Source organism: Henckelia pumila, chromosome 1, assembly GCF_033568475.1.
Source record: "Henckelia pumila isolate YLH828 chromosome 1, ASM3356847v2, whole genome shotgun sequence".
In the NCBI taxonomy this organism is placed as follows: Eukaryota; Viridiplantae; Streptophyta; class Magnoliopsida; order Lamiales; family Gesneriaceae; genus Henckelia; species Henckelia pumila.
In genome coordinates this window covers 88,563,205-88,585,806 of record NC_133120.1, presented here as the reverse complement: position 1 = coordinate 88,585,806, position 22,602 = coordinate 88,563,205, and the positions used below count along the sequence as shown (strand labels likewise).

General features: G+C 33.0%; 3 protein-coding genes and 1 long non-coding RNA gene across 6 annotated transcripts; 2 read left to right on the top strand and 2 right to left on the bottom strand.

The window, feature by feature from the left end:
- Positions 1–394, top strand: LOC140875788 (uncharacterized). The gene is made up of 3 exons (XR_012148593.1): positions 1–99; positions 176–245; positions 323–394. It is a non-coding gene; the product is annotated as an uncharacterized lncRNA (long non-coding RNA).
- Positions 395–7,807: 7,413 nt separating this feature from the next.
- Positions 7,808–9,926, top strand: LOC140874839 (organic cation/carnitine transporter 1). The gene is made up of 2 exons (XM_073278279.1): positions 7,808–8,268; positions 8,426–9,926. Exons 1-2 carry the CDS (start codon positions 7,848–7,850, stop codon positions 9,631–9,633), a joined length of 1,629 nt encoding a protein of 542 aa, XP_073134380.1. The 5' UTR covers positions 7,808–7,847; the 3' UTR covers positions 9,634–9,926.
- Positions 9,927–9,935: 9 nt separating this feature from the next.
- Positions 9,936–14,385, bottom strand: LOC140874840 (rhodanese-like domain-containing protein 8, chloroplastic). 3 transcript variants are annotated; one of them, XM_073278280.1, is made up of 9 exons: positions 13,961–14,385; positions 13,774–13,827; positions 13,412–13,561; positions 12,808–12,964; positions 11,864–11,955; positions 11,465–11,530; positions 11,287–11,390; positions 10,635–10,904; positions 9,936–10,399 (listed from the first exon to the last, which is right to left on the bottom strand). In XM_073278280.1, the coding sequence occupies exons 1-9, from the start codon at positions 14,318–14,320 to the stop codon at positions 10,228–10,230; spliced, it is 1,425 nt and encodes a 474-aa protein (XP_073134381.1). In that variant the 5' UTR covers positions 14,321–14,385; the 3' UTR covers positions 9,936–10,227. The 3 variants fall into 3 exon arrangements, with proteins under 3 accessions (XP_073134381.1, XP_073134382.1, XP_073134383.1); XM_073278281.1 differs by lacking the exon at positions 11,465–11,530; XM_073278282.1 differs by lacking the exon at positions 9,936–10,399 and having other exon boundaries at positions 10,733–10,904; positions 11,324–11,390.
- A 2,069-nt stretch (positions 14,386–16,454) lies between these two features.
- Positions 16,455–20,335, bottom strand: LOC140891494 (dehydrogenase/reductase SDR family member FEY-like). The gene is made up of 8 exons (XM_073300013.1): positions 19,924–20,335; positions 19,589–19,709; positions 19,215–19,332; positions 18,771–18,907; positions 18,489–18,590; positions 17,951–18,043; positions 17,251–17,323; positions 16,455–16,935 (listed from the first exon to the last, which is right to left on the bottom strand). The coding sequence occupies exons 1-8, from the start codon at positions 20,199–20,201 to the stop codon at positions 16,679–16,681; spliced, it is 1,179 nt and encodes a 392-aa protein (XP_073156114.1). The 5' UTR covers positions 20,202–20,335; the 3' UTR covers positions 16,455–16,678.
- Between the last annotated feature and the right edge of the window lie 2,267 nt (positions 20,336–22,602).

Genomic DNA, 22,602 nt, shown 5'->3' with positions numbered 1-22,602 from the left:
GATTCTCACTGTTATTCAACCATACAAGGATGTTATTTATGTGTTGGATTCCTTAAGTCACCGCATTCGTGATGATGATTGGAAATATGTAGTGGAAATGTGAGTTCATATTTATTTATTTTTATCAAATATTTATTTCACTCATACAAAAACTCATATATCAAGTATATTGAAGGGCCTTGCGATTGTTTAACTCAAACAAAGGAAGAAAGGGTAGAAAGAATGCTATGTGGGTAGTAGTACAGGTATGCATAATTTATGTTTAATATATTATGATTAAATATCTAAATTTGTCACCAAAAATTTTTCTCTACTACCATAGGGTCCTCGGCAGCCAGATGCAAAACAATGTGGTCTTTATGTGATGAGATATATGAGACAAATTATTCAAGAAGTTGAGAATATCGAGAATGTTTCACTACGATCAATAGTAATCTTTCTTAACTCAAATAATTACAACTAAATTGTTTTAAATTTGCAAAGTTATTGTTATATGATTTTTTATTAACATAATATATGTGACAGTTCTCAAAAGGTGAGTACTCGTTAGAAGAAATTAAAGAGGTGCTTTCAGAGTTGACAGAATGTATACAAGAACACGTTTATGAATAGGTATGCACATGTATTTTGTGTCTTGAATAATGCAACAACTATCATAATGCATGGATGTATTTCATTACACTTTAAGTTTTATTGGGGATATAGTTTAACACACCTTGCAGCTAGTGGTTGCAACCTTCCGACAGAATACAACACAAATATTTTTGTTTTCTCTACTTGATTTTGCTGTTTTGAAGTTTAATACATTGATAAAAGTTGGCGTTTTGAACATATGAATAGAAATTGATAGTCTACTATATATGGTCCATGGACGCTCATTTATTTTTATATTAAGTCTGATTCCAACTTTTGTTTAACCCTAAGTCTGATTTGATATTTAAATACATGCGTGAATTTGGTGATTTGGGCACAGGCAACTACTGCCCATATTTTTTTTTCGAGCAGACAGTAGGCGAGGCCTTCTGAAATTGGTTCGAATGTGTGTTGTTTACGTTATTTTCATGCTTCTTTTTACTTTGCGTCTGTGTAAATGGTGGTGGTGGTGGTGGTGTTCTTGTGGGTGGGTATTGGACTGAAACTGGTTCGACTTGTTAGCAACATTTTGGTTTTCTTATTTATGGAGCTGCTTTTATTTGATTTTGAATTGAAAATTTTGGTATTTTGAATGGTTGTGCTTTCAAATTGTTTGTCTAATACGACTCCGCAAGGTAATTGGATCGCTGGATTGATTTTCAATATTTGGTAAATGATGAAATTACATCTGTTTTTGATACTGTAGAAGTGAACTGTTGCCAACTTGCCATGATTTTTGGTTCCATGATTAGTTCTAGACTTGAGAAGTTTCAGTCTTCCTTCTCTTTTTCCATAGAGAAGAGATCGAGCTTTTTTGATACTGATATGTGGTTGACTTGTGACTGGAATAGTTTGTCAATAACAGCTAATGCAATCAATTTATGATTCTAGATTTTCCTTCGAATTTACGATATTGATTATACGACGAGTTGCAGTTTTTGCCATGTTTTGGTGTGGAATTTATTAGTTTTTGTTCATTTGATGTGAGGAGTTTACTAAAATTCCAGTGGGAGTGATGGATGTTTATGCGTCACATTGCTTAATTTAAGTAATTTCATTTGTTCTCATCGTTGACTTGTTGGTCTTTGAAACTATCTAGGAAATTTCTCCTGTACATGATATAGAAGTTGGTGGTGAGTCTCTTTGTTTTTACTGATTTAAGGATTAAGAAAGGAATCGATGGGAGCTAGATTGAGTCTTAACAGTGACCTCTTTGATAGTGTCTTTAAATGATAATGGGTTTGGTTGCAAGCGGATTTAAGTCTCTGGGAATTGAAATTTTCTGTCATTATGAGGTTTACATTTTTTCAACCTATTTTCTGTTTCATGATGTTTGATATGCTTCCACTGTGTTGTCATTTATAAATTTATGGTTAGATTCATGCTAGCATAATTCTCTACAGTTATTTCAAATTTCATTTTCCTCTGCTGTGTTATATTTAACCTGTGTTATCTAATGTGTTGTATTTCAGAAGTTCTTATTGGTGGCGGAGATCGTCGCTAACTGTGGTCGCATTCAGAAAAATTGCATTGTTAGGAATAATTTTCTTTCAATATTGCAGCACCATCTTTGTGGGGATAACTAGCGTTAAATGCTTGTTGATACCTTGCACTTTCAATATATTGCAGCACAATGACTCTATACTTTTTTATTAGAATATTTTGCCACAAATTTGCAATTTCATATATTTTAATATTGTTATTTATATAGAAATTTAAATTTGCAAAAAAAAAAAAAAAAACGAAAACAACGTTCTTAACGACAACGTCTTTTATTGGTTATTTTGGCACAAATTAACAACAAAGCACAATGATTTTTTAAGCAACCTCTGCCAAGAACAACGCTTTTTTACACTGAGGAAGCATTGTCGTAGCTTCAATCTACAACGCTTTTTATGCGTTGTCATTTCTACAAACAACAACGCTTTTGCAGCGTTGTCTTTTATACAATCTACAACGCTTTTAAGCGTTGTGGTATACTAGAAATTATAACGCTTAAAGGCATTGTAGATTGTGTAAAAGACAACGCTGCAAAAGCGTTGTTGTTTGTAGAAATGACAACGCATAAAAAGCGTTGTAGATTGAAGCTACGACAACGCTTTTAATAGATACGACAACGCTTAAAAAGCGTTGTCCTCTCCACATACCACAACGTTTTTTAAGCATTGTCTTTTCCGAAAATTACAATGCTTTTTCCGCGTTGTCTATGACCGCGATCTTTTACAACACTGCCTACGACAACGCTTTTTTTGAAACAACAACAACGCGAAATTGTTGTTTGCCTTTTTTCTTGTAGTGATTTTATCACTCTGTTAACCAGAGTACTTAAAAAAAAACAATGTATTTGTTTTTATCTATTTTCTCGTTTCAAAAAATATATTTCACATACACCCAACAAACAACACTTTAAGTAGGATACTAGCTGTTGGGATCGGTTCAGAGGGTAGAGGGGGGGGTGAATACACTCTGAAACTTTTCTTCTTCTTCTTTAAAATGATCAAGTGAGGTTTAGTTCACTTAATCTGTTTTCTCAACTTCTAAAACGGTTTGAACAACTTAAATAGTGCGGAAATAGTTCAGAGGTTTTAGTGATGCAAAGTTTATAATGCAATGTATGAGCAGAATGTAAGATAAATAGCAGTAAAGACTAAGGCACGATTTATGGAAGTTCGAAGGCTTAATCCTTCTACGTCTCCCCTTCTTCCACTTAGGAAGGAATTCACTAGAAGACTTTGGTTATTACAACGTCTTGTAATACACCCACTTCAGACTTAGGACTTATCCAATGCCTAATCCGAAACTCCTAGATTTACACAGATAAGATTCTCAGTTCTTATCAGACTGGTGGAAGCTTTCAGAGTAGCTTCAATTCTCTTCAACAATGAGTATAGTTGAGTTGAGCTTCTCAAACTGCAGAGCGGTCGAGAGGCTTGAAAACCCTAGGATGATCCTTGACGATCAGATATGTGAACTGTAGGCGAGGGTTTATTTGAGCAGCAAATGAATGATCTTGTAAGTGTGCTCAAGTATATCAGATGAGGACTTCTGATATTATTCAAGTGATTGAGTTGATTGAGATTTTTCTGAATTGCTTGTCTCTCTTTGTTGTCTACCCCTTTTTTTTTGTTGTTCTATCACTTCTTGAGCAATCTTCCCTTTATATAGGTCAATCATCAACGTCTTTATTTTGAACGTTCTGATGCTGCATTGAATGCACATTTAATGCTCATAAATGCATTGATGATTCTGCATGAAGATCGTACACTGCAGACAACTTCCAGGGTCCAAAACTGGAATAAACGGTCGAATGCTTTATCTGTAGTCATTCTGTGTTTTTGCCATTTTGGTGCAACCTGTTGTCTCGATTGCAGGAGTCAACATATCTTCTGACACGCCGGTTCTGCTTTTAATAAAAGATCTTGCAAAGAACATCAAAGAACATCTTGTCACAGGTACTTGTCTTGAGATATCCTGATAAGCAGTTGGCATTCTACCTGTAGAGATATTTGTCCTCTGCTGGTTTGAATAACCAGTCGATAAGCTTGTGACTTCAACCGGTCGAGAGACAAAGACGGTTGACAAGCTTCCGGTAGATAGATTTATCCTCTGCTGGTTTTGATAGCCAGTCGATAGGCTTGTGACTTCAGCCGGTCGAGAGCAAAGGCGGTTGACAAGCTTCCGGTAGAAGTTGTAGTAGATTCCTGAAATACAATGGTTGGCAGCACATTCCTATGCAATGAGTTGTTGTTTGTTATCACCAAAATATCGGATTCAACACTAGCAATGACGGAGCCAGGATTTCAGCTCCACTCAGGCTAAAATTTTTATGAGAAAAATTCAAAAATCATGGAAGCTGAAAACACATATTTTTGCAAAAAAAAACAGTAAAAAATTTTTTATTAAAAAAACAAAAAAAATCGCCTCAAAATTAATTACAAAATATTAAATATTTCTCAGCGTATATACAAATTTCATCATTATGTGGTCGATATATACTTTATAAAAGCATTATAATGTTAAAGAACTTTAAAAGATAGAGAGTGAATAATATAACACTAAGACAAGGATAGACATGAATAACAATCTTTTTTGTTTTATTATTATTTTTTTGGACTAGTTTTGAGAACTAAAAGGTAGACTATTTCATTTTTTTAACTGAGCTACCCAGATTAGTATAACATTAGTTCCAAAAATAACACTTAAAATTCCTTTTCAATTTTTAATATATTATTACATGTAATTAAAAAAGACTAAAATATACCTTAAAAAAAAAAGAGACTAGAATATCTTAGATCAACACAAGACATGCCTGTTGATGGGTTTGGATCCCTTACTGTGGGGTTGCCCACAACAGGGGGTGCTGTTGGGGGAAACGACATCGTTTCCCCCACAGCCCCCTTTCTTTTCTTTTTCTTTTTTTGCTTTTTTTTAAATTATATTTAAGTTTTTATATTTTTTTAAAAAACATAATTGGTTTTTCGGTTTTTTATTTTGGCCTTTTTAAATCATACATTTTAATTTTTAAAAAAACATTTATTTTTATCTTATCATTTTCTTGAATCATTTTTTCGTCTTATAATTTTAAAATTCGGTTTTAGTTCTAGAAAATTTCGTTTAGTTCAGTTTGATCTTTGGTTTTTATAAAAAAATCGGTTCTACTAATTAACAAAATTATAAATAATTATATTTGGTTTTTTTTAATTAGACTTTACATGTAGTTTATGATATTTTTAAATATTTAAATAGTTAAAATTATACTTATTTTTAATTTGTCGAGCATAATGTGTTTTATTATGATAAAATCTCATATCCAAATATTAATTTTATAATTTTCACTTTTACAAATAAGTTAATTTGGTTTTTTTTTAGAATTTACTTATAATTTATGATATTTTTAAATGTATATATATATATATATATAATATTATACTTATTTTTTTCTTTTTTCCCCAAGAATAATGTGTTAAAATAATATAAAAAATGATAAGATAAAAAAGGATATATTTTTTAAAAATTTTAAAAATTATAAATAAATTAAAAAAAGTCAGAAAAGATAACAAAAAACACAAAAAAAATTTCCTCAAAATTTAAACACAAAAATTTTAGCAAAAATAAAAACTGATCATAAAGAGTAAAGACCCAAAAATATAAATAAAAATAAAAACTTAAATATAATAAAAAAGAGCAAAAATAGAAAAAAGAAAAGAAAGGGGGCTGTGGGGGAAACGATGTCGTTTCCCCCAACAGCACCCCCTGCTGTGGGGTTGCCCACAGCAGGGGATCCAAACCCCCTGTTGATAGCATGCATTGTTTTTCTCCTCCATTGGGGGACGCACCAAGATAGTGTCCCCTTCCCGCACCAACAATTTTTTCATATGTATGGTATTTGATGCACTAATTGCTACATATTAAATAAACGTTGTACTTGATTTTCACGTGCTCGATAATTTAATTATTTTTAAAAAATATATATAAAAAAAATTATCACAGTCAGAAAATATGAGAGTTTTGATATAAAGTAGAAAAAAATATAAAAAAAATATGTAGATAATTTAATAAGAATTGATAAAAGATGAAATTTAAAAAGGAAAAAGTCAGATAGAGATAAAAATAGTTAAGGATTTTAAGTAAAAGTGAAGATAATTTAGTTATTTAAAATTTTGTATTCAATTTGGAAAATTAATAACTTTTATGGATTTTAGAAGTATAGTGGTATTCAATCATGAATTTTATATACTCTATAAAAGTCTAGTGGTATTCAAAATAAACTTTTTTAGATTTTTAAAAGTCAAGTGGTATTCAACCTTGACTTTTAAAAACTCTACAAAAGTCTAGTGTTATTCAAAATATCAATGAACTTTTAATAACTTCATGAAAATCATGGACATACAAACAATAATACTTAATGTACAACTATATTTTGTAAAAAAAAGTCTTTGGTCTAACCCAAAGATTTGGATGGATTTCTAAACTTATAATTTCCATCTTTTTCTCACATTTCCTCACTCCTCACTATCTCACTCCTCTCTATCTCACTTTCTCTCATATTCAAAATGAATTAATATATATTTATATATAGGGAGTTGATATTTACACTCCATTTTGTGTTATTTGCACTCCACTTGTGAATAAATTGAACACGTATTTAACACATTAAGTGAAGTGTAAATAACACAAAATGGAGTATAAATATCAACTCTCATATATATATATATATATATATTTCGTTCTTTTTCTAAAATTAAAATAAAAAAATATTATTTAAAACTTTGAAATTTTCAAAATATTTTGTGCTTTTTAATTTATGATTTATACCAATAATTTTAATATTTAATGATAATAATAATGATTCAAAAAATTATAATATGATTTAATTCAAATATTTGAATAGCGGATAACAATCATTATAAAAAAATAAAAATTGACAAATAAATTTTTATGATATAATTGATAAAATAATTTATAAGTTATCATATTTTTTTTTAAAAAAAATAACTTTACACAATCGCAAAGTTTTTAATTTATAATTTTGTTACATTAATATATATATATATATATATACATTTAAAATAAATGAAATCCATTTCATCAATAAATTAAAAAAATATTTCAAATAAATTTATTATTTATGTCAAATTATTATTATTTCAAAGAAAAAAATAAAAATAATAAGATATATTAAAGATGCAAATTCATGTAATTGTATGAAAAAGTTTACAAATATTTATAAAAGTCCTGCAAAAGTCTACAAAGAATTAACGAAAATCTGTTTGTAAATCCATGAGATTCTATAAAAGCCAATAAAAATCCATCAACTCCATTAAAACTCTGGATTGAATACACCCTTAAAATTTAACATAAAAGAAAGGTGAGTAGTATAAAGATGAAACTATTATATTAAAAAAAAAAAGGAAATTTGTCCAAATTTGAAATATTAATTTAAAACTTGACCCTTGTATCATACTCAGATTGCCACCTTAAATGCATCAGAAAAGAACCCAACTTTTTCTCCAGTGCATTAACACGTCAAACAACACTTCACTCACTCAAAGGCAGGTGGAAATTGCTACAGACAACTGTAATCCCAATGCACTCTTCATTTGATTCTATATAAGAAAGGGTCATTTTAAGGAATTTAAGTACATGTGAATTCCAAATTAATTCTGCCGTCGTTTTCGGCCACAAGATCATTAACTAGCTAGGTTGCAGCAGAAATGGATGAAGAAGCTGCACAAAGCTTTGTGAAAATCCAGAGCCCAAAAGGGCCGTATGGAACTGGCCGGAACAAGCTGCAGCTCACGGTGGATGAAGTGGTGGAAGACTACGTTGGATCCTTTGGATTTTCACAGCTTCTGCAAGTGTTCTTGGTTTCCATAGCTTGGATATTTGATTCCCACAGCACCTTGGTCACGATATTCACCGATGCGCAGCCGGATTCTTGGCGGTGCATCGAGCCCGGCTGCGGCGGCGGCGGCCGGATGGGAGGAACGGATTCTGTTTGTGGGTTGAAGCCGGGGACTTGGGAGTGGACTAATGGAAATTCAAGCTCCACCATTGCTGAATGGGGACTGGTTTGCGATCGCAGATTTCTTGCTGCCATTCCAGCTTCACTCTACTTTCTTGGATCCCTCATAGGTCCACTCTTGTCTCAAAACTCTTCCTTTTTTTTTTTTTTGGGAAAAAACATAGCTAGCTTCGATATATAGGTTTCCAGTACTTCTGTGATATCATTTCTTTTTCTTTAAAAAATTATCAGATATTATATATTACTGTGGAATCCTGTTACATGCAGGTTCCGCTGTGTATGGTCGCCTGGCAGATGCTTTCCTCGGAAGAAAAAGAGCAGTGCTGCTATCGTGTATACTAACCTCTGCAACCACCTTCCTCACCTCCATATCCCCTAACATATGGATATATGCACTCCTCCGATTTGCAAATGGCTTCTCTCGTTCGGGCATCGGCATATGTTGCCTTGTGCTATCGACAGAGGCCGTTGGCCGAAAATGGCGGGGCCAAGTTGGCCAATACGGGTTCTTCTTCTTTGCAACAGGGTTTCTCTCGATTCCCTTGATTGCTTACCCGACAAGAACATGTTGGAGAAATTTGTACAAGATTATGTCATTTCTCCCTCTTGTTTACTCAATTTTTATACTCGTACCTTTTGTATCGGAGTCTCCTAGGTGGCTTCTTGTTAGAGGAAGAAGTGAAGAAGCTCTCGAAATCTTGAAAAGATACGCGAGAATGAATGGGAGAGAACTTCCTCAAAATCTTTGTATTTTAGAGCCGTCAATTAGCTTGGAAAAAGTGCCAGAAAAAATCCAAAACCCCTCCTCTGTAAAGAAACTATGGAGCACCAGATGGGCTATGAAGAGAATGGCTATGGTTATGATCACCGGTTTCGGTGTCGGATTCGTGTACTACGGGATCCAACTAAACGTGGAGAACCTCAACTTCAATCTCTACTTCACCGTGGCAATAAACGCGATGATGGAGATCCCGGCTGTTTTCATTGGCAGTGTTCTTTTGAGCTTCATGAATCGTCGTCTCCTGTTCTCTAGCTCGGCTTTTCTTGCCGGGGTTTCTTGCATTTTCTGCATCTTTTTCTCCTCCCGCGAGCAGAAGAAGGGGAGTCTGCCACAGCTGATGGTTGAGGCCGTAGGATTCATGGCGGCTTCGACGGCATTTGATGTTTTGTATATCTATTGTGTGGAGCTTTTTCCAACGAACGTGAGGAACTTTGCTGTTTCTATGTTGAGGCAGGCATTGATGTTGGGGGCTTCGATTTCGCCTCTGATGGTTGTGTTGGGGAGATTAAGTCCTTCTCTTTCGCTGTTTGTTTTCGGCGTTCTTTCGATTATCAGTGGATATTTGAGCTTGTGGCTGCCTGAGACTATGAATTGTCCCTTGTATGAGACTTTAGAGCAGCAGGAAGTGAAGGAGAGATTGGATTGTGCAAGTGGAGATTATGGCATGGAATTAGGCGAAGGTGTGGATATGTAAAAGTATCATTTGGCACTGCAGTAGTAGCCTTTATCCCTTGGTTCGTTCTTGAAATTATAGGAGTAAAAAAAATAAAGAAAGAAGACAGTGTATAGAAAAATTATGTTGATGGTTGTTTTCTCTCTTTGTTAAGATGAATGAACCTGCTTGTGTTTAGGAGCATGTATATAGTACTTGTATTCTCCTCATTTCAGGTATCTGGGATACTTAGATGCCTAGTCTGTCGTTAACTGTTTCTGGCTCGAGTGTATACAGTTTATTTGCATATTACTTTTGATGAATGAATGATAATCAAGCACAGATTCTTCTTCAACAGTAGATTCTCATAAATCCGTAAGCAAATATACAGAGCACGTTGCAAAACAAAAAATTCTTCTGCAAATTGGCTTTTTTCTCAATATGGTGCTGAATATACATTAAACAACTGGCTGCAGTCAAATTCTCAATTCTTCTGTTGGAAAACTACGGTGCAGAAGATCACAAGAATCTGATCTCATCAGCGAGCTTTCTTGGGTAAAAGCTGATGCTCTCTTCTGTGATTGTGTCATCATGATGGGGATTTTCACCGAGAGATATCGCCTCCACGCATAGATGTCAAGTCCGACCCTGCAATGGGGGATTCAAATTCACTTGTCTTGCTAGATCTCGATAATTATGCCATTTTTGGTATCTCCTATGCCCTGGCAGCACAGGTCTAAGCCGAGAGGCCGACATGCAGTTCATGCAACAGCATCCTCTGAAATCATTCACACATTTCAAGCAGCATCTGCAAGAGCAAACCTGATTACATTCAGGGATAACAGGAAAAATGTAAAAGCGAATGGACACCTCTAAGTTTAACCAGATAAGAAACATCCCATCAAATAATATATCCATATCCTGAGAAGTAGAAGGAAAACAGGCTGCTCTGAAGTTATGGGAATCAACCATATTGTTCACACATTTATTTCGACATGAAGTTCTAAAAAAATGAGTACTGATTACAGGAGAATGAAACTTACAGAAACAGCAGGTTGCAGTCAAGATTAGCACAGTTGCGATGCCTCAAATCAGAAACTTGAGCAACGCATATGTAGCATTTTGCAAACGAATGGGACACCTCTTGCTTTCCTCTTGGATCAGAACAAATTTCGGGCTTGTAGGTAAAAGGTGATAGAGAAAGCCGGCCATCAAAAACAAACAAATTTCCTACCCATCCAACAGAACCTTCAGTCTCGAGATAATGAGAAACGCCTCCACTTAGAGTATACAAATTTTTAAAACCCCGTTGCCTGTCATACAAATGAGAAGCTTACGCCTTACAGTATGATAAAGTAATTTCTTTGCTTAATGACACTTTCTTTTTTTTTTTTTTTGAAAGAGGAAGATCACATATTATTAATCAGTAGAAAAAAGATCCTTAATTACAAGATCGATCAACCAATAAGGAAAACTCCCACACTCCCAGGCAAACGGGGTGGGGGAGGAAATAGCAAAAGAGGCCAATGAACTTAATGACACGTTCTTGAGAGCTTGAAAAAATATATATATATATATAAATAGCATGTTGCACCTTCCAAGATTCAAAATCTAGAATCAAGCAATATGATGCGCACTAGAAATTTCTTTAACGAAAACAGGAACATGAAAAGCATCAAACTTCACAAGATCCACCTAAGAATTGTGGAGTATACGTCACAGCGGATTCCACCTGTACAATACATCAATATATCTGTTTTCTCTTTGTCAACAGCAGCCAAAGGATCTGGAGCTACAATCTGGACACAAATCGTTGCAAGATAAGGCTGTGTTTCGTCTGGGTTAAGAGGAAGAGTAGATAAAATAATCCCACCTCATCCCTTGTTAGGTTGGACACTTTAGGCCCATTTTCAACCCCATTGGTGTGATGATTTATCATCTACATAATTTGAGATTAAAATTTGTCCATTACAATCGTTAATCAACCAAAATAAAAAGTTGCAATAAAAAGTGATAGCAAGTTTTTAGTATATAAAGAATCAAAAGTAAATTGAAAGAAAATGAAAGTGAGATTTTGGGCAAGATGTAACTTTATTTTATTGAAAGAAAAAGAATCAAAAGTATATAACAAGGGTCAATCTTCTTGATTGTATGTGTGTGTTCTTTATGCCAACTCCAACTAAATTTCACATGGATAAGATAGGAAATTTCTTGAAGGATGTATTAGGCCCAAGGGGTTTTCAGCAAGTAAAATATCCAAAGGTGGCTCTACCTCCGACTCCGATAGGCCCAATGAAGTGCTCTTGAAGCAATCTACATCAGGACGCTGAGCCCCTAGGAAGTGACCAACATCCCATTCATAACCTAAATACATGCAAATGGAATGAAATATCATTCTAGATTGAACAAAAACAAACACGAGAAGGAATTTGAGACTCGATGAGTCGTGAATTGGAGTACATGCTATGTAAATTATATTTCAATAAATCTTGCTTCGGCCTAATAATACGATGACAACTTTTTTCAGTGCCCAAAGATTACATGTTTGCATGCATATTAGGCTTTGTGAGGAAATGAAACCTTTAAAAAAGGATGGTAGCTGTACTCGATTCCATCTAATGTTTAGCCTCACGACATGATCTTTGGATAGGTAATTTTCCAGAGTTGATCACACATGATCTTAGCAGTTCATATATCTATTATGATGTAATGGAATGGTTCATGGGGAGAGAGAATTGCAGAATTGAACATGTATAAAAAAAAATAAATTATTACATTGTGTTACACAAATAGGACAAATGATATGTGAAATGTAAAAACTAAAAATTACACCTTGTAAATTTCCGAATAGTTCCAACATTTAATAGGTTTGAACTTTGAACTAACGAAACATCAAGAACTTATATCCAAATGAAGAATCATGAAATGGTTCTGGCATTAAGACACCAGCCTAATAACGAAACTCCAAGAACTTATCCAAATGAAGAATCATGAAATGGTTCTGGCAATAAGAAACCAGCCTAATGTTCTCTTGCAAACCAATTTTAAATAATCACACCCGAAATGTGACTCAAACCAATTATCATACCATGGGAAACCAATTACACTTACCATTTGAGCTGGTGGGTTGGTCATAAATAAACTTTGTATTCATGAAACATGCTGTGAACCAGAGCAGCAATTTTTATTTTTATTTTTGAAGAAGAAGGATAATACCGTTTCTCACATCCAGAAGAATGAAATTATTAACTGCGTTTAATGAATTAGCAATCTTATTAACAGCTGTCAGTCTGCTCCTCCATTGAGATGGTGTAAGAGGTGTGGCTCGCGTTGATGGGTCAAGCAAAGGGAGATCTGACATGCCCTCTTCCAACTGGGAGAAAGAACGGACCCCAAAATATATTATTGTACATCAATAAAATTCAACAAAAACTAAATAACAAGTTCCTGGGCTACCCGGTGTAGACAAACAAAGAACCCATCAAAAAAAGAGAATCATATATCTAGAAGGTTGCTAAGATCCTAGCAGTAAAAAGAGTGGAGTTTCAAAGTACTTAAATCTTAAACAGGATAATGTGGCAACTCAATTTTCAAAAGAGACAACACCATCTTCAAACATTCATTTGTCCTTGAAAGACAAAGTAAAATATTTCAAGAAAATAAGGTCCAAGAGAAGGAGAAGTGAACACAAGAAATTTCATTCCAAATTTCTAAATACACATGAAGAAAGTTAGTCTCTTCTCTAAATTTGCTGCATGCAAAGCAAAAAGGAAAATCAAAGATTAACAGTTGGTAGTAGGTATTAAAAACCATATCTTGCCTGCACAAGGGCTGGCTTATATCGCAATCTCAATTTTGGGAAAGCATGGCCGTTATATCCAGGGGAGAGCTGAACCAATATATCAGAAAACCTATGATCTTCTCTCACCCAATTAACATATGCCATGGCATCTTTTGCAGGTCCACTGTACTGCACAAGATGGAGTGTATGGTAAGAATGTAAAAATGACTACCTATCAAAAGATTCAGCCAAACATCTAACACATAGTTTGGCTGTAAGATCTACAGACAGTGACCGTGAAACAATAATAACAGCAAAAATCGAACGAAAACACACTGTTTATCAGCTAGAACTGAACAAAGCATGAAACTAGCCATCAGTTGAGAAGAAAAAAGGAATACCTGTGCATTAATTCCTTGTTCATTCAAATATATACGGCCACGTATATCACGACCCTGAATTAATTCATCGACAGGCAAACTCAAAAAAAAAAAAACCAAAAATATACAGCAAAGAACCAACACAGAAATGTTAAAATAAATTCTGAGATTTTAAAAACACAACACAGGAAATAAAGCATAAACTCACCTGCATGAAAGAGAGATGCTTAGAGACCTCCATTTCTGGGTCTTCAACAAACGCGAAGCGGTAGAAATTAACCACCACGAACTCATCATCCTCGTATACTCTAGGAGCAGCAGCCTCCACCTCAACCCAGTTGTCATTTGTAGACGCAAATACTGAAAGACTGAATCTTTCTTGAAAATCGCAACAAAATCTACCCCAAACATAAGTTTTAGATTTTATCAGGCATTGAGAATAAAGGGGAGAATTCAAAAATCGGGTTCCATTGTTGAATGAGGAGTATTCAGTTCTTTTGTCGGAGGTGGCTGCGGAACTGGGCTTCAGAAATGGCGTCCACGTGACGATTGTGCAGGATTTGGCCATGGTTAAATCAATGGCCACCAAGACGCTTGCTTCTTCACTTTCACCGTTCTTTCAATCCTGGTGGTTATTTGTAAGTTGGATTAGGATGGTGGGGATGCGAGCCTACAAATTTAAATTGCACTTTTACCCTTGACCTCGATTTTTTTTTTTTGACGGTTTTGACCTCGAATTAATTGCTCGAAAACATAAAAGCTTCGATCATGAAATGGCCCTCACATATGTGATGTACATATATATTTTTTAAGAGTTATTTGCATTAACTATTCCTGTTAAATATTGAAAATGTACATTTTTTCCCTGTAAAATTTTAATAGGCATCTTCAACCCTAACTTTTTAAAAAATCAGCACACTCACCCCTTCACATGAGTGTTTGTTGCGCACTCGCCCCTAATACGACTGGACAAATATTTTGATATTTTTTTTGCACCAAATACCCCTGTGAAATATTAAAAATGCATATTTAACCCCTGTGAAAATAATTTTTAAATCTATTCAACCTATAATACACATTTTTTAATAAAATACAATTATAAATATTTAGAAAACATTTTTTGTTTTATTTTTTTTTATTTTTTTATTTTAAATGTATTATCATTAATTAATTATTTTCTAAAAAATATTATTATTTTATCATGTTATCATTATTTTATTAAATTCACTTCGTATTTCCAATTTTTCCATTAAACATGCATTCATAAACAAGTATTTAAATAATTTCAAGTACCAAAATATTGAATTAAACTAATAAGTTCAAACATATTGTTTTTTCGATTTAGAACTATATATTATTGAACCAAAATTTAAATTTATCGAGAATATGCATTGCACAATTTGTAATAAATAATAAAAAAATAACATGCTAATATAATTCTAAACCGAAAAAGTAGCATTCATGAACTTATCATTTGGTTCAATATTTTGGTATTTTTAGATATTTAAATCTTTATTTATGAATCATATTTAATGAAAAATTTGAAAAAACGAAGTGATTTTATAAAATAATGATAACGAGATAAATTAATAATTTTATTTAAAAATAAATTAATTAAAATTTTAAAATTAAAAATTAAAAATTAAAAATACAAATAAATAAAATTAAAAGTGTTTGGTACTTATCATTCACTTATCATTTTGATTTAATATTTTGGTACTTTTAGGTATTTAAATCTCGTTTATGAATGCATTTTTAATGGAAAAGTTGGAAACAAAAATAAAGTTTAATAAAATAATGATAAAAAGATAAAATAATAATATTTTTTAGAAAACATTATATAATCATAATAAATTTAAAATTTAAAATAAATTAATAAAACGAAAAATATTTGCTAAATATTTTATAATTAGATTTTAATAAAAATTATGTATTATGGGTTGAATAGATATAAAAATTATTTTCACAGGGGTCAAATATGCATTTTTAATATTTCACAGGGATATTTGGTGCAAAAAAAATATCAAAATCTTTGCCCAGTCGCTTGAGGGGCGCGTGCGCAACAAGCACTCATCTGAAGGGGCGAGTGTGCTTATTTTTTAAAAGGTTAGGGTTGAAGATGCCTATTAAAATTTCACAGGGGAAAAGTGTGCATTTTTAATATTTCACAGGGGTGATTGATGCAAATAACTCTATTTTTTAATGGAAATATAAATTTATAAACTTAAGTCAAACATATCATGACGTAATTAATGTAATTATCGATATACTTGTTGTACTTATAGTATTATTTAAATATTATATATACTAGTGATCTGATGCATGTGTTGCGCGCTTTTATAATATTTTTTTTAATAAAATTTGTTTTTTATTTCTGGTTTGGGAGAAAAAAATGTTCGTTTGAGAGACATGTGAGAGAGACGTGAGATGAAATTAGAATTATGAAAATTGTGAAAACAGTATTTTCCCATTGCCTTCAGAAAAAAAAGGAAGCTGTGCAGAGAACTCTTAATGAACAGGAGTAAAATGAAGAAGAAAATTGGTGTCATCTTGACACACCAAAAATAGTTATTAATAGTATAGATATATATAAGAACGTAATGACACTGATTATATCGTGTTAGAAATTTCATGTTATCATGTCCTGTATCTTCGCACCGTGCACTGACTGGTACGCTACAATAGTTTCTCACTCTCAGTAAGGAAATAACCCTGTTCCTTGCGATGCATACATGAAACTGCATTCTACAATCTGCATTTTGGTATCCAAGAAAGCAGATCACCATGAATAAGCGTGATACTTGATTCGGGCAATCCATAGCTATTGAACAAGATGTGTGCTATCAAAAGATAGCCTGAACTAGATGGATAGCTCCAGTGTCGTAGGAATTGATAACAAACAAAAGTAAAAGGATTCTGTAACGTATTAGGATGCTCCATATTTGCACTCCACTTCTTCCCCTTGTATGAGTCTCTCTACTGCATCTGACGGCAACCCAACCAACTCTAATGTCTTCTCCCAAACTTTATAACAAGTTTCACTGTCGTGTGCTGCTTCAGATGGATTTGCAGGACGGCAGTCTTGAGAGATGAAAGCACAGACTGGCCAATCTTCTGCTTTCAGCGACTCGCAGTACTCTGGCAGTTGGGGATCGGTAGCAGCAAAAAGCGCACTTCTGGAGCCTGCAATTGCCACAACATATGACTAGTTTTCTCTGGCTGGTTTAGTAGATGTTGAAAGCAAAGAGAGAATCATCAGGAAAAAAACTGACGCACAGTATATGTAGGCCCAAGGAATATGATCGAAGTCTTAACAATTTTCAATAGTTTATCTGATCTTACATCAAGAGGCATCGCTCATCAAGCAAATTTAAGAATAGAAAATGGTGATGAGGTTTGATGTAGTGTGGACTAAAATTTCCTCGTAGACATAAGACATGAATTATATATAAATTTGAAAAACTTGAGTGGAAATGTTGAACATTTCAGAAGATGTACCTTCTTCTGGGCTGAAAATAAAATAGGGAATTAAATGATACCCAGCTTGAACAATCTTTGGAAGATCCCGAGCCTACATTTACCAACTCAAACTTTAATGCGTAGAATGAGTAGAAATCATCCATTATTACTATGAATCAAATCTTATTACACACAACTGCTTGCATATAATACAGAGGACCAAGAAAAAGCATTCCCATGATACTAAAAAATGCGGAGGTATTAAAAAGCCAGACAAGCCTCTCACGCATGTTCTAAAAGTAAATTAATATATTTATCAAGCTTACAGTCTACATCCTAACCAATCTAGTGCTTGTTTATTTACATGAAGAACAATTTTAGAGGTTAATTTCATAAGATTGGGTATCAATCCTTTCACAAACTAACTACCAAGGATGAAAGCGGCTTGTAAAAATGTTCAACAAGTAACTCGATGCATCTGGCGTTAGCCATCAAGCATTAACTTCGTAAAAAGTTGTTTGCCCCAATGATTTTCAGGAGCATGTGATGACAGAGAACAACATTAGAATCAGAAAAAAAAATTTAGTAAGCAAACATATCCAATTTCCTCCAAATGCAAAGATATGACACTTGTTTCACAAACAAAAACCATAAATCTACTTTTAAATGAATTATACACACACAGGATCTTAAGATACGGATTAATCGGTCAAAATCCTAGTACAGATTAGTTACTTACGACATTGGTGTGGACAATTCCAGGAGAAACACACACTACATTTATGCCAGCTTCAGCTGGAATTCGCTTATTAAGAATACTGCTGAACATGATCTGCATTCACAAATATCAAGGTAGTATTAAAGAGACTTGAACCAGTACTTTAAGGTGACAGTCAAAATTGCAAGCTTATGCTTTTCACAGGAAACACAAAAGGGAATAATGGAAAAGAAGGCCCAATGGACTAACAAGGAGGAAAAGAAGGCCCAATGGACTAACAAGGAGGAAAAGAAGGCCCAATGGACTAACAAGGAGGTAGGTTGAGGTTCTCAACAATTTTTTGAACCAAAACATAAAAAAGAGTTATTTCCACTCACCGCTACCATGAGCGTTAACCTCAGAAGTGTAAAATTATGAGGTTTAAGACACGAAAGCTATTCTAAGTTCTAACATTAAAATAGTGCCAACTCACTATTGAAAATATGATCAGTAAGAGACTTGCATGTCAACGAAAACGAAACAGTAACTGCTAAAGTTTTGAGCGAGTGGTTGGGCACACCTCTGCTAGTTTACTGCTTGAGTATCCCACCAAACTTGTGTACTTTCTTTTGCCAGATACAACATTCATATCTTCTGTATCCACGAATCCTACATAATGCATCTACAAACAACCAAAACAAATTACTCTCAGTTTGATCAGCCAAAGTTTCTGCTAAACAGTATTTTAGCAATCCATAATGTGCAATCATTTAGTCCTTTCAGTTTCAAACAAGTAAAGTTGCAAATTCAAGTTCAATGATACTGAAACAATTAATATGCATATAGTGCTTGTAAAACTTACAACAGAATTCACATTAATAATGCGGCTAGGTGAGCCTCTAATGAGGGAAGGCAAAAGCAATACTGAAAGCAGAGATGGAGCTAGATGGTTCACTTGCATGTGCTCTTCATAACCGTCCTTCGAAAATTTTTGTGGTTCTGGATCCAAAGAAATGAGCAACCAGGATGCAATCAAATAGATTATCTTTTTTCTTTGCTTAAAGTAACAAGAGTAGAATCAGCAAATGAACAAAAGTATTTCTTTGGACCAAAATAATCACAGGAATTGGATACAGCACATTTGAGTTAAACTCGAAAACATTATCTAACTTCAATGCATACACAAGAGGCAGTGCAAACTTTCATCCACGAAGGATTGATGCAACTCAAAATAAGCTTATCACTGCCAACCATAAGGGAAAGACATGTACACACAATAATTTTTAGAGTAGATTAAAATATGAACCTCCAATGGAAAATATTCCAGCATTGTTGATGAGAGCATGAAGAGGTGCCGAGCGTGCATTCCAAGCTTTAGTGAATCTCACAACAGAGTCCAGAGAAAGAAGATCAAGTTCCATGACCTTAAAATTGTACGTGTTAAAGTTTGCTGTTTATCACAATCAAACTTTACAAATTTTACTTGCAATCATCTTATAAGAAGAAAAATAGATATGTTAAGATATTATTTTGTTCAACTGAAAAATACAGTTCGTCAAATGGAATGCACGAGCATAAATTGAACCACATGCAGGAAAGTTTGAAGTTCCCCGTAACATGTTTGTAGATTCACCATAACAGTTAATCCAAATTTATGAGTTGGCTTCATATATCAAATACCTCCATGTTAAGAGGAAGACCCCTTCCTAACCACTCTTCTTGCCATTTCTTTATCAACTCATTAGCAGCCTTTGAGTTTCTTACTGCCATCACAACATGCGCCCCTGCTTCCGCCAATTGCCTGTTGTGGATTAAGATATCAGATCTTTTGTATATAAATAAACCAAAAACTGGTCATTGTGGCCATATTTAAATTTTCCAAGTTGAAGATCAGAAATTCCCCTGACAAATCATCTGCCTTCGGCATCAACATCATATTCCATAAAATAAAAATCAATAAATCAAGCATGCGTATCAAAGAAAATGCATATAACAAACAGTATACTCAGAAAAACCTAGCGATTTCTTTGCCGATCCCGGAGGTGGAGCCCGTAACAATGAAGGTGAGGTCATTGATAGGAGTAAGGGGTATTGGGTTCTGCAAATGGCTGGCGAGAATCCTCTGGAACAGCATCTCGTAAAAAAGATAAAACCAACCAGTTAGCCAATTAAGCCACCCCAGCCCTTCCTTCTTCTTCTTCCGCTGCATTTCAACTTTCTCCGAGTCCAAGGGCTTGCCATTTTCCTTCTCCTTACCCTCTCCCATGGCAGCTGAAGAAGATTCGGACGCCATTGTTTTTTTTTATCTCAGAGGAGGAGATTCAAAATCAAACGTGCAGTTATTCGAATCTTAGCTCCTAAAACTTTTTCTTTTTCTTTTTCTTTTTCTTTTTCTAATGGGTGTGTGTGTGAGAGAGAGATTCTGTTCTGTTCCACTCCAGCTTTAAGTCTGAGCTGTCGTTTTACATATCCATGCTATTATTTTCAATTATATTCATAAATTCAGTCCATAGATCATCTATGGTGTGAATTTTACCATATTTGTAATAAAATAAATAATAATAATATTTTTAATATAAAAATAATTATTATTATTATGAATTATTCAAATAGGAAATTTATTTCATGAAATTGATAGTTTTTGGAATCAATAAAATATATTATTATATATAATAAGTCGTTTTACACATGCCGTTTTAAAATATATCCTTGCTATTATTTCCACCATATTCATAAATATTTTATTTTATTTTATAAGAATAATAGTTATAACGAACTATTTAAATTTATTGATTTATCTAATAAATCACATGTAATTTATTAATAAATCATTTCCTTCTCTCTCAATCCAATATTAATACAAGTGCTGAAATTTAATTTAAGTGTATTTAAATTAAGATTTTATAGTAAAAATTTTTTTTTTATTGAAAATGAAATGATATTGTCGGCAACATGTGTGACATGTAGCATGTATTGGCTAAAGGGAACAATTATTAATTAAAGAGAAAACAAAAATAAATGGTAGGGAAAATTTATGCATCAACCATAAGTGCCTATTTTGCTATTGGAGGAAACGATATTCGTGTTAGAAAAAGTTTTCCTGTTTGTTTTTCTTTTTTTTATATATATATATTTGCATTAATTTCGTTGAAATATAAGTAATAAATAAATTTAGTTGATATGAATTTGTTTAACAAGTTGGCTACTATACCCAATGTGATCAAATATTAAAATAATAACCTCGAACCTTATAAAAATTTTTTAACCTCCTCTTAGATTCTCATAATATCTTAAACCATTACAATACCATGGTCATTTCGTAGGATAACAAATACCCACAATGCTCTAAAAGCCATTTCAAGGCAAACACGAGCTGAAGGGTAGTACATGAATCTGATCTACTTAATTAGTCTCGGTAAACTCCTTATATATAATTTTTTGTAAAAAAAAAAGAAAAGATTAAAATAATATTTTTCCTAATCTGTTCGAACCTTCCCATGATTCTCATGTTTCAAGATCCAGAATGGTATCAGAGCCATGGAGTAGTGATATTTATGATTTAGCATATTTTATTCAAATGAATATTTTTCGTTTAAAGAATACTGTTCAAAACAGTATTACTCAAGAATATGATATTCCTCATAATCTTGATTTATTAAATAAATGGACTATTCCTAAAATAGAACCTAAAATGGTCTATCAACTAGGAACCTTTGAAAAAATTGGTCTTAAACAAATTGTTAAGACTACTGAGTCATCAATTCCTCTTAATAATGAAGAGATGGTTATTCATTTATTAAATGAAAAAGATATATTAACATTTTCTAAAGATTATAAATTTCTTCATATAGGTCTAGTACAAATTGCCTTTAGACCTCTTACTTTGGAAGGTTTACCTGAAAGCTTTATTGCAGCTTTAAGAGATGGTAGAAATTTAAATTGGAAACAATCTTTAATCGGAATAATTGAATCCAGTCTGGCTCATGGTCCAGTTTATTTTGATGTGTATCCAAATCTTTCTCTATCATTAACTGATATAAATATTTTAGATTCTTTAACATTAAATGTTAAGACTCATGGTTATAATTATTCTGTTGGAACAGAAGTCATATGTATTTGTTATCGTATTTATTATAAACCTCTTTATACTTTGAATCCGATGTGTAAAAGAATTGACAAAAAGAAAAATGAAACTGTTCTTATTGAGACTAATTTCAATAAATCTAAAATAACTACACGTAGATCTATTAAATGGGAAGAAATAGACTTTCCATCAAAGTGGACTTTTGAAAATTCTATTCCTAGAAATCCTATTTTGAATATGGATTTACAACAAGTAATACAGACTAATGAAGGATCTGTTAATATACAATTTCAAAATAAAAATTATTTGCCTATTACTAGATCTCAATCTGTTAGATCTTATATTTCTCCTCTAGATTATATAATTGATATTCCTCAATCTTCTAGAGCTTCTACTTCTCAAATTCGAGAAGAAGATAGATCTGATTTCTCTAAAAATAAAAATATTGAAGAGGTTATTATAAACAGAAATAATATTGTTCATGGAAATGTCCAGAACATTACAGATTCAGATACTATCTCAGAAATGAATTTTGTTTAAATGGATAGTACAATCAAAATAGATTTCAGTAAAGGATCTAGAGCAAGAGCTCAGATTAATAAAGAATTCT

What these genes read in the sequence shown, in the direction of transcription:
- LOC140874839 (XM_073278279.1), top strand. Translation starts at nt 7,848, where the DNA reads ATGGATGAAGAAGCTGCACAAAGCTTTGTGAAAATCCAGAGCCCAAAA. An exon ending in CTTTCTTGGATCCCTCATAG is followed by an intron (nt 8,269 to 8,425) that starts GTCCACTCTTGT and finishes TGTTACATGCAG; the next exon opens with GTTCCGCTGTGTATGGTCGC.
- LOC140874840 (XM_073278280.1), bottom strand. Translation starts at nt 14,320, where the DNA reads ATGGCCAAATCCTGCACAATCGTCACGTGGACGCCATTTCTGAAGCCC. An exon ending in ATAAGCCAGCCCTTGTGCAG is followed by an intron (nt 12,965 to 13,411) that starts GCAAGATATGGT and finishes TCTTTCTCCCAG; the next exon opens with TTGGAAGAGGGCATGTCAGA. An exon ending in GTATACTCCACAATTCTTAG is followed by an intron (nt 10,905 to 11,286) that starts GTGGATCTTGTG and finishes TTTGTATGACAG; the next exon opens with GCAACGGGGTTTTAAAAATT.
- LOC140891494 (XM_073300013.1), bottom strand. Translation starts at nt 20,201, where the DNA reads ATGGCGTCCGAATCTTCTTCAGCTGCCATGGGAGAGGGTAAGGAGAAG. An exon ending in TGGAATATTTTCCATTGGAG is followed by an intron (nt 18,908 to 19,214) that starts GTTCATATTTTA and finishes CTTTGGATCCAG; the next exon opens with AACCACAAAAATTTTCGAAG. An exon ending in TTATTAATGTGAATTCTGTT is followed by an intron (nt 18,591 to 18,770) that starts GTAAGTTTTACA and finishes GGTTGTTTGTAG; the next exon opens with ATGCATTATGTAGGATTCGT.